The sequence below is a fragment of the Amblyraja radiata genome, chromosome 5 (genome assembly GCF_010909765.2).
Source record: "Amblyraja radiata isolate CabotCenter1 chromosome 5, sAmbRad1.1.pri, whole genome shotgun sequence".
Lineage (NCBI taxonomy): Eukaryota > Metazoa > Chordata > Chondrichthyes > Rajiformes > Rajidae > Amblyraja > Amblyraja radiata.
In genome coordinates, this window is record NC_045960.1 from 54,277,391 (window position 1) to 54,296,951 (window position 19,561).

The window sequence follows — 19,561 nt, forward strand, 5'->3', positions numbered from 1 at the left end:
AGGCTCCGCTCTGATGCCCGACCCCCAGGTCACTGACCCTCACCTCCTCCGGACCCCCAGGCCACTGACCCTCACCTCCCCCAGACCCCAGCAGGACAGTGCACCTGCGCCGGCACGCATTCCCAGGGAGGGGGGGAGAGAGGGACATGCTCCCCAGACATCGCCAAGTTTCCACTCACTCCGCTTCACTGACACACACTCTCACACACACACTGACACACACCCTTTACACACAACTCAACACACACTCTCACACACATCCTAACATATACCCTTACACACAACACTGACACACACCCTTACACACACACACTGACACTCACAAGGTTTAATGGGATATGGGCCAAATGCGGATAAATGAGACTAGTTTAGATGGGGCATCTTGATCTGCATGGACAGGTTAGGATGATGGGCCTGTTTCCATGCCGTAAGACTATGATACATTGGAGAAAGGGTGCAATTGCTCAGGAGAGGATCCAGGGGGGATTTATGAACATATTGGCAGGGCTGGAATTTTTTTTTCTCTTTGAAGAAAGATTTGATAACTGGGATTGTATTGTCTGCAGCAACGGAGGTGAAGAAAATACTTAGTTGAGGTTAAGTCAAGTCAAGTCAAGTATCCTTTATTGTCATTCAAACTTTTCAGTCCATGCATTCCCACCTTTTCTAAGATTAAAAAAATCTCCAGGGACTCTGTTCCTTCGTGCATGCCTCCTTAGGTGTTCCACCACCCCCCCCCCCCCCCCCCCCCCCCCCTCGGTCGCTACACTCCCTCGCTATTTCTAACTCTCAACTCTCACCCAATGTTAGCAGCCCTGCATAATTGGTCAAAATTTGGGGGAAATTCAATGTGACCAATGCTGGGACTGAGTCATTTTGGAACACCTAAGGAGGCATGCACGAAGGAACAGAGTCCCTGGCGATTTTTTAATCTTAGAAAAGGTGGGAATGCATGGACGGGTGAGATAATGGAGAGTCACGAATGTGTTAAAATAATAACTTTGATGGTGGATAGTTTGAAGGAGGTCATGAGAGGTGTGCAGAAGATGCTTCTTGCCATGGACAACACTGGGTAAGGTGATGACTTGTGAGCCAAATTAGATGGTAACATTGAAATGGGGGCATTGTTTGTATTAGAAACGGAAAGGATAGTTTCTGAGTTCACTACTTTTAAATGCTACGACTGATTTGGAAATATACCATTGCAAAGCAAATTTCTACTTTTATATTAAACTAGACTAAGTGGGACCCGTTGTGTCTCATGTTCACACAGGAGGGCTGGTCCCCCGATGCAATATTTCACCTCTCCACAAATTCCAATATTGGTGGCCAGTGAGAGGGGGGGGGGGGGGCTTTCTGGAGCGCTGGTATGGGTGTTGTTGGCTGCAGGGGACTACTGGTCTCCAGAGGGCTGGTATGGACATTGTGGGCCAAATGGATTCTTGGGTTGGCAGCTCAGTCCCTCAAGCCTGATGTGCTGGCAGCTCACTCACGGCTGGTGGGCTGGCAGCTCACTCACGGCTGGTGGGCTGGCAGTTGACTCATGGCTATTCCTTGAAATTCCATTTCAAGCAGATTACAAGGCCACCAAATTCAAATCCATTTTTCTACCATTTCAAGCAGGCTGCAAGGCCACCAAATTCAAGTGCAGTTTCTTAACTCTTCGAGCAGGGGGCAAGGCCACAAAATTCAAGTGCAGTTTCATACCACTTCAAGCAGGATGCAAGGCCACCAAATTCAAATACAGTTTCATACCATTTCATGCAGGATGCAACGACACCACATTCAAATGCAGTTTCATACCATTTTATGCAGGGTGCAAGGCCACAACATTCAAATGCAGTTCCATACCATTTCAAGCAGGGTGAAACCACCATAAATCCACCATAAAACGACACAAAACACCACACTCACAGTTCAGTAGACATTCAGTGTGTTCAGTTGATTCAAAGCTCAGACAGAGTTGTGACATCTCCCTCCCCCATCATGCAGACACTGAGCCACACCCACACTTCCGGGTTTTATAATCCCTCCCCCTCCCACCGGAAAAGGTGTGGCCTTCATGGCGTGATTGTTAAGGGAGAGATTCTCAACATTTTTTAAACACTAATAACACTTTTATTTTTCATTGATGGGAAGAATTCTCTGCACCTGATGAGCGAGGGGGACTGAGTAAGATGGCCAAAAATCACAGCCGTAAGTGGTAGCGTTTTATCTAAAATCAATATAGTGCAAACAGGAAGTTGTCAAGTTTAGACAAACAACCATTTGCAGTGCCTTTTACTTCAACCCAAAACCCCCAAACAACCCTTTGCAGTGCCTTTTCACTTCAACCGAAACCCCCCATACAACCATTTGCAGTGCCTTTTAACTTCAACCCAAACCCCCCAAACAACCATTTGCAGTGCCTTTTTACTTCAACCCAAACCCCTCAAACAACCATTTGCAGTGCCTTTTTACTTCAAACCAAACCCCCCAAACAACCATTTGCAGTGCCTTTTTACTTCAAACCAATCATATTTTCATGTTCAAACCACATTAAGGGCACTCACAGTTGAGTAGGCATGTGTTCAGTGTTATTCAAAGCTCAGAGAGATGTGACCCTCTCACTTCCTCCATCTTGCAGAGGCTGAGTGAGGCACAACCCTTCCGGGTTTTATAGTCCCTCCCCCATCTCACCAGCCGGGGCAGCAGAGGGAATGGCAAAAACATTTTAAACATTAATATCTCTCTAATTTTTCATCGATGGGAAAAATCCTCGGGTCCATTCTGGCGGAGGGGGGCTCTGAATGAGGTGGCCAAAAATGACGTCCGTAAGTGGCGGCGTTCTCTCGGAAATCACATCACAGTGAGTCAAAAGCGGTCAAGATCTTACTTTTAGTAATATAGATATTATTTAACTGGTTAGTTTTTTAAATGTAGCTGCTGACTGCCATTTCTTGGCCTCTCTCAACAATTGAGCTCGCATTGGCAGGCTGAACATCAATATCAGAAATCCCTTCCATCTGCGACAATGATAACATATGGAAAGGCTGGAGAAGCGGCACATAGCAGGAATCAGACATCTGTCACTTCCTGAAGATAGAAACAAAATGCTGGAGTAACTCAGCATCTCTGGAGGAAGCAGCATCTCTGGAGAGAAGGAATGGGTGATGTTTCGGGTCGAGACCCTTCTTCAGACTTAATGATAGAAGGAATAGGTGATATTTCAGCTCGCTACCAGAGTCACTTCCTGAATATTGGAGACAAGAAAGATCAGATGCTGCAATCGTGCACAAATTGCTGGTGTAACTGAGTGGGTCAGGCAGCATCTCTAGAGAGAAGGAATAGGTGATGTTTTGGGTCGAGGCCCTTCTTCAGACCTCTTCAGAAACATCATCCATTCCTCTACAGAGATGCGGCCTGTCCCGCTGAGTTATTCCAGCATTTTTTGTCTATCTTTGGTTTAAACCAGCAACTGCGGTTCCTTCCTACACATATAGGCGATGTTTCAGGTCAGGTCAAGTCTGAAGAAGGGTCCCAACTCAAACATTGCTTATCCATATCCTTCAATCTGAAGAATAGTTCTGACCTGAATTATTGCATATCAATGTCCCCGAGGATTTTTTTGCCTGACCCGATGAGTTACTCCAGCATTTTTTGTTATACATCCTGTGGCAGGATAGTTATGGAATCCTTTATTTTTAATATTGTTAAACATTCACAAAACTATTTACACATAGGTTTATGGAGATCAAACATATCAAGTGGATGGTATTGTAGATAACGAAGATGAATATCAATGGTTACAGCAGGATTCTGATCAGTTGAGCAAGTGGGCAGAGCAATGGTTAATGAAGTTTAATGCAGATAAATATGAGATGTTGAATTTTGGGATGTCCAACCTTAGAGGACCTAGCAGGTGCTCTGGGAGTGTTGTCGAGTAGAGGGATCTAGGAGTACGGGAACATAGTTCCTTGAAAGAGGTGCCACAGGTAGATACGGTGGTCAAGAAGGCTTTCGGCATATTGGCCATCAGTCAAGGTTATGAATATCGACGTAGGGATATTATGTTACAGCAGTACAAGGCGCTGGTGAGAACACATCTGGAGTAATGTGTTCTGTTTTAGTAATAGGAAATAGTTCTTGTAATAGGAAAGATGTTAAGGTGGAAAGAGTGCAGAAAAGATTTACGAGGGTGTTGCCAGGACTTGAGGGCTTGAACTATCAGGAGAGGTTGGGCAGGCTAGGATGGTATTCCTTGGAGTGTAGGAAGATGAGGCATAATCTTATAGACATGTATAAGATCGTGAGGGGAATAGATAAGGAAGATGCACAGAGTCTCTTGCCCAGAGTAGGGGAATCAAGAAGAAAGGACATAGGTTTAAGGTGAGAGGGGAAAGATTTAACAGAAAGCTGAGGGACAACTTTTTCCACAGAGAGGGGGGTGGGTATATGGATTGAGTTGCTGCATGAGGTAGTTGAGGCAGAAACTATAACAGCATTTATAAGGCATTTGGACAGGTACATAGATAGGAAAGGTTTAGAGGGATATGGGAAAAACATGGGCAGGTAGGACTATAGTAGATGGGGCATCTTGGTCGGTATGGGTAAGTTGGGCCAAACGGCCTGTTTCCATGCTGTGTGACTACATAAAATTAAACTCAAAAGAGAAAGTTAACTTTGGGTAGTTCTGATGCTGTAATCACACTGTCCTGATTCTACAATTCATACCTGTTTTTCTTTTGATCCAGGAAGCTACCATCATCCACTTCATGGGTCAAAGTAGCCTTTGGATTTGCTTCCAAAACAGTCTGACATTTCTGATTACCATTTGAGTGAGACAGTCTGCAATTTTCATAATGCAGATAGATTCAGCTGGTTGAAGATTGCTACATGTATCCTCATCCAATGTTTAAAAAATACATTTAACTCTGCCAAAAGAATGCTGTTAAATGGTGATTTGACTCATCATCCTTCTCTTGTTGAAATTGTTTTAAATCACAATAGAGGGATTGGAATGCAAGAATGGAGATCTAGCTACTGGGAATAGTAACATAGGTTGCAAGCAATTCTTACAATTGCTGGTGTATCCTCAGATGAAAAATAACACTCAGCTTCATTGGGCGAGTGCTGAAAAACTCGGTTAATTGATCATGGCAATGAACTAGAGCAGGCCATCAAAAGCAATGTAGCATATTTGCAATGAATAGTAGACGTCGCTCCCTTAAGGAATGAGGATACTACTGCTGGCAACACTTGCCTGCTGATAGCTTGGTTATTCTGTCAGGAATTAAAATGGGTGTAACTACAAAATACAGGTGTGACACAAACTGTTGAAGCAATTCAGTGGGTTAACCTGCTGAGTAACTCCAGCGCTTTGAGTGACTTTTGAGTGACAATAAAAAAGAATGTATCCGTATCTATGGTGGAGTAAAATAATAGCATGCTGGACAACTCAAGGAAACTAATACTGAGTCAGAGACTGCACTAACCTCAATTTATATGCAAATTGAAAAAGGCAGACAACAATGGCATTCAAAAGCAAAAAATCAACAAAGCTAGATGATTCGCATTACAGGGATTTGAAGGAAGCAGGCAGCAGAAGCGATGCCCAATCATAATCTCCAATTTTGTTTATTCAATTCACAAACTATTCTTTGGAGTAGAAATATGCATATATCACGGCTGGTATCTTATTAAAAAAAAGGTGAGAAAGAGAAACTAGGGAATTGTAGACCAGTTGGTCTAACATCTGGTCTCAGGAAATTGCTGGAGTCTATAATTATGTACTGACTGCACATCTTGACAATTTTCAATTGATCAGAGAGTTGCATATGATAGTCCCACATTACAGACTTTTCGCTTAAGTTGAGGCTTTGGAAGTGAAGACAAATTGGTGGACATGCAGACATTCAGCATCATGAGTACTATCCTTTGAGACATCACAAAGTTAAAATATGCCTTTGCAACATCAATAGAATGCAGACAGGATTTGTAATGCAGAAAATGCAAATGATTAGCTGAGATGAACTTCAAAACAACTCTACTTACATTACAGTATACCACTTCCAGCAAAGATCTTAAACCAGTAAGTCTGAAGAAGGGTCCCAACCCAAAACATCACCTGTCCATGTTTTCCAGAGATGCTAACTAACCTGCTAAGTTACTCCGTGTTTAAGAAGGAACTGCAGATGCTGGAAGATCGAAGGTAGACAAAAATGCTGGACCCGAAACATTGCCTATTTCCTTTGCTCCATAGATGCTGCCTCACCCGCTGAGTTTCTCCAGCATTTTTGTCTACCTGCTAAGTTACTCCAGCTCTTTGTGTCTTTTTTTTTCTTAAACCAGAAAGTTGTTCAATTAATTGAAATGTAAACTGCATTGGAAATATTACAGATAAGTAATTCTCTCTGGGATAAAATGTACCTGCCTCCAGATCCAGAACTCCCTTTCAATTTCACACTTCCTTCCCCCTATCGTTTTTTTCCCCAGTTACAGCATCATTATGACCGGAACCCAAATATGATCCACTCTTTTCAAGTTTTAACTGCTTCAGTCATTCTGCTTCAGAATTTATTTATTATCTAGCTCAATACAATTGTGTCCATTCTAGTCGATCCAATCAATGGCACGCGCTCAATGTTTCTGTGTTATCAGGCTATTTGCCTGTATTCCAGACTTTGATCATTCAAACTCTATTGTCTATGTCCTATCACAGCAAGTCCTAGTTTCTTTATCATCATATCCTACTTTGACCCTTGGTTAAACTAACCCACGATGTTAAAATGCCCCAAGTTTGTATTCAAGTACCACTATTATCCATACCTTTCCATAGCTTCGTAACACAACAAAATAGTAAGATTAAACGAGAACTTACCAGTTTGAAGTTTGATCTTGATTTTATGAGGAGTTACGATGAGCGATTACGTGAAGAAGGGCCGTCCGTCTGCGTGCGCGTCAATCTTCAAAGCAGCAGTGTTAAATCACAGATAAAAAGAAGACCTGAGAATAGTAAGATTGTGAAGAAACTAGAACTTCCATATGACCTTGATAGTATGAGGGTGGGAGCGGTGGGCACGTAATCGTTCATCGTAACTCCTCATAAAATCAAGATCAAACTTCAAACTGGTAAGTTCTCGTTTAATCTTACTATTTTACTTCGGAGTCACGTGAGTGACTACGTGAAGATTTCAAAGCTCTGTGATTTTACGCCGGTTACGAATCCAGGCGTCACACACTGAATGGATTGACCATGGATGCGTGTAATCAATTAAAGCATTCAGACATTACGTAGTTAAGTAAAGAAACTGATGCTTTAAATGAAAGAAATTTTTTTAAAAAGTTACCCCTCCCAACCTTGGGGGGGAAACTAAGGGACAGAACTTAAAATGGTACGTGCAAACACCCCCAGTCCGGTTATGGGTTTGTTATTTCATTCGTCCATCCTGCAGCCACTAGGATGTCGTCAAGGGGCACGTCCATAGCTCTTGCCGCCGACGTAGATGCAGCCCTGGTGGAGTGAGATTTAACCATATAAATGTTTACTCCTGCTACCGCCATTACCTCTTTTGACCATCTGGAGATGGTTTGAGTTGACACATTTTGGTGTGTTTTTTTAAATATTTTTATTTTATTTTTATTTTTTTTATGGCTGATGAGGACCGATTGTTCTGAGCCTCTGAGGTTCTCCGTAACTCTCAGATAGTGGTGTTAGTATGTTACCACCCACACAACCGTTGGTCCTCTGGATATGCCAAGAACTGGATCTCCATCCCTGGCATTCCTGGCCTGCTCTGTTTTATCTGGTTCCTGATTAGGAATGTTATGGTGTTCATATTGGTGGTCATGTAGTCCAACCGTAGCTTTTGCAGTGTCTGGACTCTTTGTCAACATACCACCTTCAGGGTTAGTTATAGGCGGTCCCCACTGTCAAAGTAGGGTTTGTACCACGCTCACATCCCATGTGTCAGTGTACCTTGGCCTTGGAGGTCTTAAATTGTAAATTCCCTTCATGAATTTTGTTGTAAAGGGGTGCGTTCCTATCGAACTGTGCCCTGCTTCCGGCATCAGATTAGAGGAGAGTGCGCCTCTGGCACTATAGATGCACTATAACTTAGTTTATAGTTATAGTACAGTTGATAGGAACTCCAAGACATCTGTTATCCGAACTGTGTTGTATTTGTTCGGACAGTCCTATGCCTTGAAATGGCCTCCTCAGAATCTGCAGACCAACAAGTTATACGTTCATGTAGTGGATGATTGCTCCCTGTAACTGGGTTCACTAGGAGATCCCTGCTCTTGGGTACAGCCATTACTGGCTGGACTATAATTCCCAAAATTTTTGGGGACCAGGCTTGAGTAGGCCAATCTGGCACTACCAATATGCCTGTGGCTTAGTCTTGCTTGATTTTTGTCAAGCATCGGTTTGTGAGACAAATTGGCGGAAAGCATACATAAACATTCCTTCCCAATTGAGGGAGAAAGCATCCACTGCCTTGCTCCTGGATCCAGCTCGCAGGACACATATCTGGGTAACTAATGGTTAGTCTAGATGCAAACGGATCAACATCTGGTATGCCAAATCGTGTAGTTATTTTGTTAAATACTGTCTGATTCAACATCCATTCTGTGTTGTTATTAAACATTCGTGATCCAGCATCTGTCACCGTGTTATATCTACCTCGTAGATTTCCCAAATATTCCTCTCGATACACCAGTGCCAACTGAGGTTCGACAATCTGTCGTAAGATACAGATTTTACACCACCCTTGTTAATGGATATATGCCACCGCAGTGGTGTTATCAATCTGAATTTGAACAAGCACCGGTTGCATATCGCTACAGAGAACCTTGAGTCCATATTGTGTCCCCAACAATTCTGGGTAATTGATTCCATGTGTTGGGGAATTACAGACTCCTGCTCATTCCATCTGCCCCCACAGCTTTAGACTGTGTTGGTGTCTCCCCATCCTTAGCCGCTTGCATAGGTCTGAAGAACCCTCGATGGCTTTCGAGCAAAATTTCCCTGAGCTGTCTCCCATTCGTTATCCACCATAGTTATTCAACAATGGCCTCTGCTGGCAATCCATAGTTTGCCAATTCGGCCTGCATGTAATCTGAGTGTTCGTTCCTTTGCTTGCTGTAAGTTCTGGTAATGCAAATGCCCGTACTGCTGGGAATGCAGCTACTATTTGCCAATTACACTCGCTGTTTGCCTGATAGATGGCTAGAATTTGACTATCAGGTCATTGCAGGTTTAATTAATATAGTCGTTTGCCCCTAGGCAAAGTCACCAACATATTTACTGTTTTTGATAGTACATTCTAGTTAATCAATTACCCTTGTAGGTGTCAATTTTGATTTAACTGGATGCATGAGGTAACCAATTCTTTAAAACAGGGTTTTGGTTTGCTTGACTGATGCTTCTGCCAATTCTTGGTGACTCCAAAATGAAAATGTCCTCCAAATATGCCATTACTATGTGGTTTTGAGACCTTTGTAGTCCCAGAATTGGTTTCCGTAGTTTAGTCAATAGTCTAGGAGCTGATGTCAACCCATTTGGCAGAGCCATGCCATCCAGTTAAATTTCAAATATCTCCTGCTCTTAATGAATAGACACTGAATAGTATGCATCTTTGAGGTTGATGCATGCCATGTGACCATTTTATAGGAAGCTCCTATAAAACAGTAGTTAGACCGTAACAAAAAATTGCTGTTTCTAAAAGTCTGTACTGCACAAATGAGTTAAACCTGGATGAAGTGACATCCTCCATCTGTCACCTGTCCTGGTAGGCAATCCTGCCCAAAATACTGGGCCTGCCTTGAAGACAATTCCGGTCCGAGTTCCAAGTCTGCTTGGAACCTATGTATGTTGTGCAGTAAAAAATAATCACATGTTGTTATCTGTTTTTTAAAACCAGATCTGAAATTCATGTTATTGTCATTTTGAACAAAAACACAAGAGTAAAATTACCAACATGTAACTGGTCCACAAGCCCTTGTTTCAGTAAACCCAGACCCAACTACCTCCATGGCTACCGGTGGTCTTGTGGTAAGCCCAAAGGCCCCTGATGCGGGTTCCTTTTCTCTCCTTGATTGGGAGTTGGACTGGTAGGAAGTGTGGATTCCATGTTTCTCCTGACCTCTGTTTGGGTCTTGATCTGAAAACCTTATCATACTGAGCCTGCCTTGTCGGACAATTCTGGCCATAATTCTGAGTCTGCCTTGAAAGACGACTGATCATATTTCCATGCCCAGCTTTCAAGCTACCACCGGCTTCAGTGAACTGCTTACCCTCTATGGAGGTGTGGGGTGTGTTGTCACCTACTGATGAAGTTTGCTTGTCGTTGGTACCTTGATTGGTCCGACAGCTTTTGCTTCCTTCTTCTGGTCTTACCTGAAGAGAGGATTCGGCGGCTGGTTTCTCCAAAGTCACCCTGATAGCGCTGTTCCCTTGCCGGCATTGTGCAGATATTCTGCCAACTGCTGTCTCTTGAGGCCATATGCATGCGCTTCAGTATGTTCATACTTTAATTCGAGATCAGTTACCTACTGATCTCGAAACCAAATTTCGTTTGAACGTTATGTGAGGTTCGAATGACAAATAAGTCAAGTCAAGTCAAGTCAAATTTATTTGTCACATACTCATACGAGATGTGCAGTGAAATGAAAGTGGCAATGCTCGCGGACTTTTGTGCAAAAGACAAACAACCAAACAACCAAACAAACTATAAACACAATCATAACACACATATTCTTTTACATAATAAATAATGGAAGGAAAAACGTTCAGTAGAGTTAGTCCCTGGTGAGATAGGCGTTTACAGTCCGAATGGCCTCTGGGAAGAAACTCCTTCTTAACCTCTCCGTTCTCACCGCATGGCAATGGAGGCGTTTGCCTGAACGTAGCAGCTGGAACAGTCCGTTGCAGGGGTGGAAGGGGTCTCTCATGATATTGTTGGCTCTGGAGTTGCACCTCCTGATGTATAGTACCTGCAGGGGGGCAAGTGAAGTTCCCATAGTGCGTTCGGCTGAACGCACTACTCTCTGCAGAGCCTTCGTGTCCTTGGCAGAGCAATGCCCAAACCAGATGGTAATGTTCCCGGACAAGATGCTTTCCACCACCGCTGCGTAGAAGCACTGGAGGATCCTCGGAGACACTCTGAATTTCCTCAATTGCCTGAGGTGGTAAAGGCGCTGCCTTGCCTTACTCACGAGTGCTGAGGCGTGTGATGCCCATGTCATATCCTCGGAGATGTGGACTCCCAGATATTTAAAACAGTTCACCCTATCCACAAAATCCCCATTTATCCTCAATGGAGTGTACGTCCTCGGATGATGTGCCCTCCTAAAGTCCATGATCAGCTCCTTAGTTTTTTTGATGTTCAAGAGGAGGCTGTTATCCTGGCACCAGAGTGCTAGACCAGCCACCTCCTCCCGGTAGGCCTTCTCGTCGTTGTCTGAGATCAGGCCCACCACCACAGTGTCATCAGCAAACTTAATTATTGAGTTGGAGCTGAACCTAGCCACACAGTCATGTGTGTACAGGGAGTACAATAGGAGGCTGAGGACGCAACCCTGGGGCGATCCTGTGCTCAGGGTGAGGGACTTCGATGTATTCCCTCCCATCTTGACTACCTGGGGCCTGGCGGTGAGAAAGTCCAGGACCCAGGCACACAGGGAGGTGTTGAGTCCCAATTCCATTAGCTTCCCGGCCAGTCTGGTGGGGACTATCGTGTTGAAGGCTGAACTGTAGTCTATGAACAGCATCCTCACATAGCCCCCCTTCTGGCTGTCCAGATGGGAGAGAGCGGTGTGCAAGACCTGGGAGACCGCATCGTCCGTGGATCTGTTCGGACGGTATGCGAACTGCAACGGGTCCACGTTCCGAGGGAGGAAGGCGCAGATGTGTTTCTTCACCAGCCTCTCAAAGCATTTCAGGACTACCGAGGTAAGGGCCACCGGACGGTAGTCATTCAGACAGGCTGGGTCTGAATAAATGGTATTGTATAGTATTGTAATTCGAGATCAGTTACCGACTGATCACTCACACTCCCCTCCATTGAGAGTGAGATTTGTAGGTAGCCCTGAAAACAGGTGCTGCCGCAGGCCCCTGAGGACAGTGGCGTAGCGTGGGGGTGCCAGTGGGGCGGTTGCCCCGGGCGCTAAATTTTTAGGGGCGCAAAAAAATTGTTGCTCCGAGGCCAGGCCGCCGCTGTCGCTGTCCCCGCTCCAAGGCCAGGTCGCCGCCCCAGCTCCGTGGCCAGGCCGCCGCTGTCACTGCTGCTGCCGCCCCCCCAGTCGCCGCCGCCGCCCCCCCCCGCGCTAATGAGGAGGCGCAAAACTTTAAACTGCCCTGGGCGCTCAAAACCCACCCTACGCCACTGCCTGAGGATACCTGCGCTGACATGGCCCCTCCAGCGGGCCTAAATGAGATTCTTGCTTTGGGTCAGACTGAAACTGACCGTGAATGCTCCTCTCCTCAGAGCAGGAGACATTTTCTAGATCTCTATCCAGGGAAGCACCCAGTGGAACCTGGATGATTGCAGAAGTATTTATTTTCTTTTGTGCATATTATTTATTTTATGTAAAGCTCTTTGGTGCAAGTTAACTTAAACAGTGCTATATAAGTAAAAGTTACTTACTTACTTCCTTTCTTCTGCTTGTCCCTGGGAATGTTTCCCCCCCCCCCCCTGCTTTTGTACTCTGATTCAGAGTGGTTTCTTCCATATGTACTTCCCCCTCCAATGGGGTAGACATTTAGTTGCCCCATTATGCGAGGCTCCCGGTACTGCCTGCTGCTGTAGGACCGGGCTGACACAGCTCTCTCCTTAGAGCAGGTCATTGTTGGAGCAACTTCTCCAAAAGGTTGCTCCTATGTGGGAGAGTCGTCCTCAGACATTCTCCGTTGAGGGAGGGTATACCTTTCCCTCCCCGGACTCTTCTGAGTCAATGGGTTATTTGACTTGCGGGTGGATTTTCCCGTACTGCAGGACCACCAACGGCGCTCTCCTCCTGCAACAAGTTTCCTGCCGGTTCTGTTGCCGGCGCTGTGTCGGGAAACACCGTTGCCCGCTACTGGGAAATGCTGCGGTCTTCGGCAGCCGACTTCCCCGCGGACCGTATCCTTGACATCTGGGCCCTGAAACTACAAAAAGTTTCAAGCCCGAAAGAATGCAGGTAAGTGATTCAACTTTCCTTACCTGCCATCCTAACGGCCTGGGAGGACGCAGTGCCTCTGCCACTCCATCGCACGTTGCGTTCAGACGTAATGATGCGCCCGCAGACGGACGGCCCTTCTTCACGTAGTCACTCACGTGACTCCGAAGTAAAACATTATTGTCCTTGTAATTCTGGTGTCTTGATCATCTTTTGATTAATTGCTCTGTAACTGCTGCATGTAGATTCTGCTGCTATGCTTCCAAACACTGCCTCTGCTTTTCCTTTCTTTAAAATATTCCATGAAACAAACTTTGACCAGGAATTTGGCCTTCTGCCCTAACATCTTTGTTATATGGCTCATGCTATAAGACTGCTTGTGTTTGTGCTGTTGCCGGAGTGAGAAGGGAAGGAGTGGGCTATATTAAATGACCACAGGTTAAAGCACCAAACTCCAGTTGAAAATCAAAGTCATTTTTAGTTCCTGATAATAACCACATAGTTGCCAGTTTTCTGTAGCATAAGACCACTTCTCAAATATTCACAATATATAATTAACTATTTCAACGTTCCTGTCGTCAGTTCCCTAACTTCCATCAGGGTTAGACACAAAACGCTGGAGTAACTCAGCAGGACAGGCAGCATCTCTGGAGAGAAGGAATGGGTGACGTTTCGGGTCGAGACTTTCTCCAGGGATAAGGGAAAAGATAAAAATAGATGGTGATGTGGAGAGATAAAGAACAATGAATGAAAGATATGCAAAAAAGTTACAATGATAAAGGAAACAGGATATTGTAAGCTGTTTGTAGGGTGAAAATGAGAAGCTAGTGTGACTTGGGTGGGGGAAGGATAGAGAGAGAGGAAATCCGGGGCTACCTGAAGTGAGAGAAATCAATATTCATACCACTGGGCTGTAAGCTGCCCAAGGGAAATATGAGATGCTGTTCCCCCCAATTTGCGTTTAGCCTCACTCTGACAATGGAGAAGACCAAGGACAGAAAGGTCTGTGTAGGAATTGGAAGGAGAATTAAAGTGTCCAGCAACCGGGAGATCAGGCTGGTTCATGCGGGCTGAGCGAAGGTGTTCCACGAAACACTCGCCCAGTCAGCGTTTGGTCTCGCCGATGTATAAGAGTCCACATCTTGAACAACAGATACAGTAGATAAGGTTGGAGGAGGTGTAAGTGAACCTCTGCCTAACCTGAAAGGACTGTCGGGCTCCCTGGACAGAGTCGATGGAGGACATATAGCGACAGGTTCACTGAAGGGTTCACTTAATTCAAATGCTGGTTGGCCATTATAGTATTTCAACATCACCTAATTTTTTTAAATGTTGTCAATACGATTTTGTCTATAATCTTAAGCCTTAGCCAATCTAACTAGTAATCACATTTATTGATGACTGCAATGCATATCCAGAATTCATTTTAAGAATGTCAGCCTAGAAATTAAATTGTAATACAATTCGCTTCAGAGTCATGTTGCAGAAAATGTTCTTCTGTTGTGTGATACAAAATTATCATTTTTGGATCTTTAAACATAACTCTGGATATTTGGCAATTGTGAGCATATCTTTGTACCCCTGAGGTGATTATCCCATCTGCAGTGCAAGGGATACATTCATTTTGCAAACAGTGCTCATTTGGAACTTTGCAGGGTAACTTGGATCTTGTGATGGTTCTGGGAAAGGCACACTCATGTTAATCCCATGCATCCCATATTGTGAACCCTGTCTGTTGATTCCCCACTTTGCCTCAAGACCCAGCTCCCACAAGGTCCTGAAAAACTCTCTGTCTGACACCCAAGGGTCCAAATCCACCCCGAACAACTCACCCATGAAACAATGCTCTGTTTATCTCCATCACCAACTCAAAGTTTCAGTCACGGATCCATTTTCAATAACCCGACCTCCCATCTAGACTCAGGGAATAATCATTTGAATCCCTCCCGCAGGTAGAAAGAGACACTGATGGTTCTCTCACCAACTCCAATTCAACATTAGACATTGATGTTTCTTCCCCCAGTCACCACGGCATTATGTTTTGATGTCTCTGTAGGTTTTGAGGCCTTTCATGCCTTCCAAAAAACTTTGATTTACGATCTCTCTATTAATCCATCCACTCATTATCCAAAACAACCCACTACTGCCCTGCCCTCTCAGTCCCCCCCCCCCAAATAACAGCACAAAGGTCAGCAGCCTGATAACATATGTTCATCCAATGTCACCAAACCCAATATCACAATTTTCAAATACCAAATTTTCAGACCATCATTCGTTTTGCAAGAAAGATTGACAATGCACAATACTGTATAAACTGCCTCTGAAATTAGTTAATTTCCCAATTCACTGAGCACGACAAAGTTAGCAGAATTAACATATTTTTGACTATAACTATGACAAACGATGTAAGTCATAATATTTACCGTCTTCATCTGTCTGAATGATAACCTCTTCGCTTTCTTTTCTTCCTTCTGGATTTGTCAGAATCATTTTGATGTTGATGTTTGTGTATGGTGGCAGATTCCGAATGATGTGGCGAGATGCCTTTTGATCCATCTCCATGCACCGGGCTTTGCTTTCATTGTGGCCCACGAAGTAGTGATAGCATACGGTGATGTTAAATGTGTGGCAGCGTGTTACATTGTAGCCCAGTGAATCCAACTCAATAGCAAGATGTCTGGCATATATCTCTGATATTTTTAGACTTTTTGGTGACCTCATGGGTTCTATTCGGGGAAAAAAATGGATAGATTTTAGGAGTAATAAAATAAAATATTCACTTGCATCACATATTGAATGGAAAATTTTAGAAATACAAGTTTTAAATAAAACGCTCATGCTCAAATGCCTGTTAAAGGATAGAATGCTCAGGATACCTCATTTCAATAAGTCAACTAAAAACATCATATATAGAAAAACAACAAACCACTTAAACAATGCAAATGCCAGAGATGATTACTTAGTCTAGTCCTCTGACCCCGCTAGTCTATTCAGATAGAAGCAAGGAACTGGAAATGCTGGTTAACACAAAAAGACACAAAGTGCTGGATCAACTCGTCAGGCCAGGTAGTATCTTGGTGAACATGCAGAGGTGACGTTTCGGGTCGGAACCCTTCTTCAGACTGATTGTGGTGGAGGAGAGGCCTGTAAAGCAGGACAAAGCTGGGCAAAATATGGTTGGACATAGGACATAGGCCAGAGATGAAAAGATAAAAGGTGTGATGAGGATAGAAGAAGGGCAAATTGTGAAACCAGAGGAGGGAATATAGGTGAAAGGGGAGCAGGTGGGGAGAAATGGGCGCACTTCCAGATGTGCACATGGGGAGGAGAGTCTTTTGGATATATTGGTCAGCTCAATATTGGGATGAAATTGGATAATTCAATGTTCATATTGTTAGGTTGGAAGCTACCCAAGCGAACCTGTTCTTTTTGTGCTCCCAACAAATGTTATTGAAATGATACTGGATTGAAATATATATCACCCACAAACCTAATAATGTGCATGTTGTAGAAGATTTAGGATTTAGAATATTGCAGAGCAAAGTGGTATTTGTAATTAAACTACAAATTGTCTGCAAGGCATGACTGCTGCAGAAGTGACACTATCATATTAATGAAGTACATTCCTCTGAGCAAGGCACATCAATTGCATTTCTTTACTGTTCAACAAAATAATCTAGCATTCATTATTCTTCGGTAAAAAAAAAAGGTGAAAAGGAACTTTCAGATAGCTTTTAATCCTGGTCCCTTTACATCATAACATTGTGGTAAATCTCAAGGTTGCAATCAAATTTCTTGTGTCTCTTGGATCCAAAACCACCCTTTCCCACGTCCATGCACATGATATTAATAATTATTCACCATATTTTTTTATTACCTGTATTAAACAGGTTATTCCAACATACAAGAAGAAAATAAATATGCCTTCAGATATTGTTTTTCAATTTGGAACATTAAAATAAAATAGCATAAATATATAACTGTTCTTTATTGTATAAACAGCTTTGCTCTGCAGGGCAAGGTATTTTCATATTTGTATCCCATGTGTTGCTTCGGTATAATTTTCACCAGCATTGTTCTAACATTATTTTTTATTCAATATGAAGCACCTGACACCCCAGGCTTTCAAACAAAGGAATATCTTGAGATTACAGTTCCACCAATTCTTAAAAAGACTGACACCAGGCAAGACAAAACATCTCACTTCATCTATTGCTGCATCTATTGGTACTGCATCTATTACTCACTCCCTCCACCACCAGTAAACAGACAGTGACTGCATGGTGTACATGATCTACAAAATCACTGCTGTCAGTCACCTGGGCTACCCTAATAGCACCATTTGTGTCTACGACAACTTCTACTAAGGAGGACAAGGCCTGTAGGTACAGGAAAACAGAATCACCCATGTGATCCTCTCAAGGTGCACATCACAGTGACTTGGAAATGGATTGCTAGTTTGTCTTCGTTGCTTGCTCCCAATCCAGAAGTATCCTGTCCAACAACACAGAAATGACTGCAGTTGGTTTAAGGTGGTCATGACTTACCACCACGTCCTCAATTATGGATGGACAATAAATGCATGCTTTACCAATGTGTAGAAAGGAACTGCAGATGCTGGTTTAAACCGAAGATAGACACAAAAAGCTGGAGTAACTCAGCAGGACATGCTGATAAGGTTCACTACTTAAATAACAGACAACTCACAAAAACGTTAGGTAAACCAACTCAAGCTTTACTGATCATCAGCCGGCGGAAGTGAGGGGGATACACCAGTCAAGTAAGCAACAACTTCCCCGCGCCACCACTTCAATGAACAAAGATTTGCATGGTGTTTTATACTGTGTGTCACTTAGTCACATTCCAAAGATGTTAGTCATGGTCACAAGATGCAGCCAATATACATCGCTGTAGGACGAGTCTGGGCTTGTCTCTTATCAGTTAGTTGTCTCTCTTATCAATTAGTAGACACATTTCAAAGGCATCTTATCAGTTGGTACTTTCAGGACAAGACATTTCAAAGGCATCGGTCTCTTATCAGATGGTACTTTCAGGACAAGATATTTCAAAGTTATCGGTCTCTTATCAGTTGGTACTTCCAAGACAAGACATTTCAAAGGCATCTTAGTCATTGTCTCAATATACATCCACCTGAGATGAGCCTGGGCTTGTCTCTCTCTCTCTATCTCTTATCAATTGGTACTTTTCCACGAGAGAAAGCCTGCTTGAGATAAAATATAAGCTACAACTTACGGTCAAGTATTCCACCATGTATCTTTTATATATTTAAAAGCATTTAACCTTTTCAAGGCAGCATATCTTGAGAGAAGGAATGTTTCGGGTTGAGACCTTTCTTCATCTACATCATCATCTATATCTCTCGTTTCCCTTAAGCCTAACCAGTCTGAAGAAGGGTCATGACCCAAAATGTCACCCATTCCTTCTCTCCAGAGATGCCTGTCCCGCTGAGTTACTCCTGCTTTTTATGTCTTCCCTTACCAATAATGCACAGATTATGGAAACAAATGTATAATTAGCAAAAATAATAGCACTTTACTTCATGGGAATTCTTTGTGCCAAACAACTCCTGACTCCTGGTATGCCAGCATTTTTTTTCCGGAAGATATCAAGGATGGGAAGAGATTCTATGCTATTTTAAAAAATGAAAAGTAATTTCATGGAAAGATCCAACTCTTGACAAGTTTGGTAATGACTGTTTGCTTGTTGCCAATTGGGGCTGGGTATGTAGAGGGTGCCGAGAGGTAAGGTTATTCCAGAATACAAATGAGGAGACATTTCTTCACTCAGAGTCCTTGCACATTTTATATCCTATGGAACTGTGGCTACTCAGTCACTGAATATCTTACAGGTTGAGAAAAGTGATCTTAGCCTCCAAAACTCAAAAGAACTGGGAGATCATGTGGTAGTGTAGTTGGAGTTCGGGTTCAATCACAATCTTCTCAATTACGTGTGCAGAAAGTGTGGCACCACTGCACAGCGGTAGAGTTGCTGCCTTACAGCGCTTGCAGCGCCAGAGACCCGGGTTCTGTACGTTCTCCCCGTGACCTGCGTGGGTTTTCTCCGATATCTTCGGTTTCCTCCCACACTCCAAAGACATACAGGTATGTAGGTAAATTGGCTTGGAATAAATGTAAATTGTCCCAATGTGTGTAGGATTGTGTTAATGTGCAGGGATCGCTGGTCAGTGCGCACTCAGTGGGCCGAAGTGCCTGTTTCCGCACTGTATCTCTAAAGTAGCTCTTGATGTTCATTAGGATATGAGCAGCAGATAACATAGGGTGAGATGAGGGACGTCATTTTGGAATGCATTGGAATATAATTTCTATGATTGGAATCATGGCTAGTGCAGGCATGGTTGGCTGATGGACATGTTCCTGTATGTACTGCTGCATGTTCCTTG

The 19,561-nt window shown here is 43.6% G+C and overlaps 1 protein-coding gene across 11 annotated transcripts in view; it reads right to left on the minus strand.

Annotated features, from left to right (window-relative positions):
- The window catches only part of ptprk (protein tyrosine phosphatase receptor type K), a 575,861-nt gene that overhangs the window by 170,917 nt on the left and 385,383 nt on the right, over positions 1-19,561 (minus strand). For all 11 annotated transcript variants that reach the window (XM_033021238.1, XM_033021236.1, XM_033021234.1 and 8 more), the window contains exon 8: positions 15,564-15,866. In XM_033021238.1, coding sequence (XP_032877129.1) covers positions 15,564-15,866 — 303 coding nt within the window. The remainder of the gene's footprint in view (positions 1-15,563; positions 15,867-19,561) is intronic.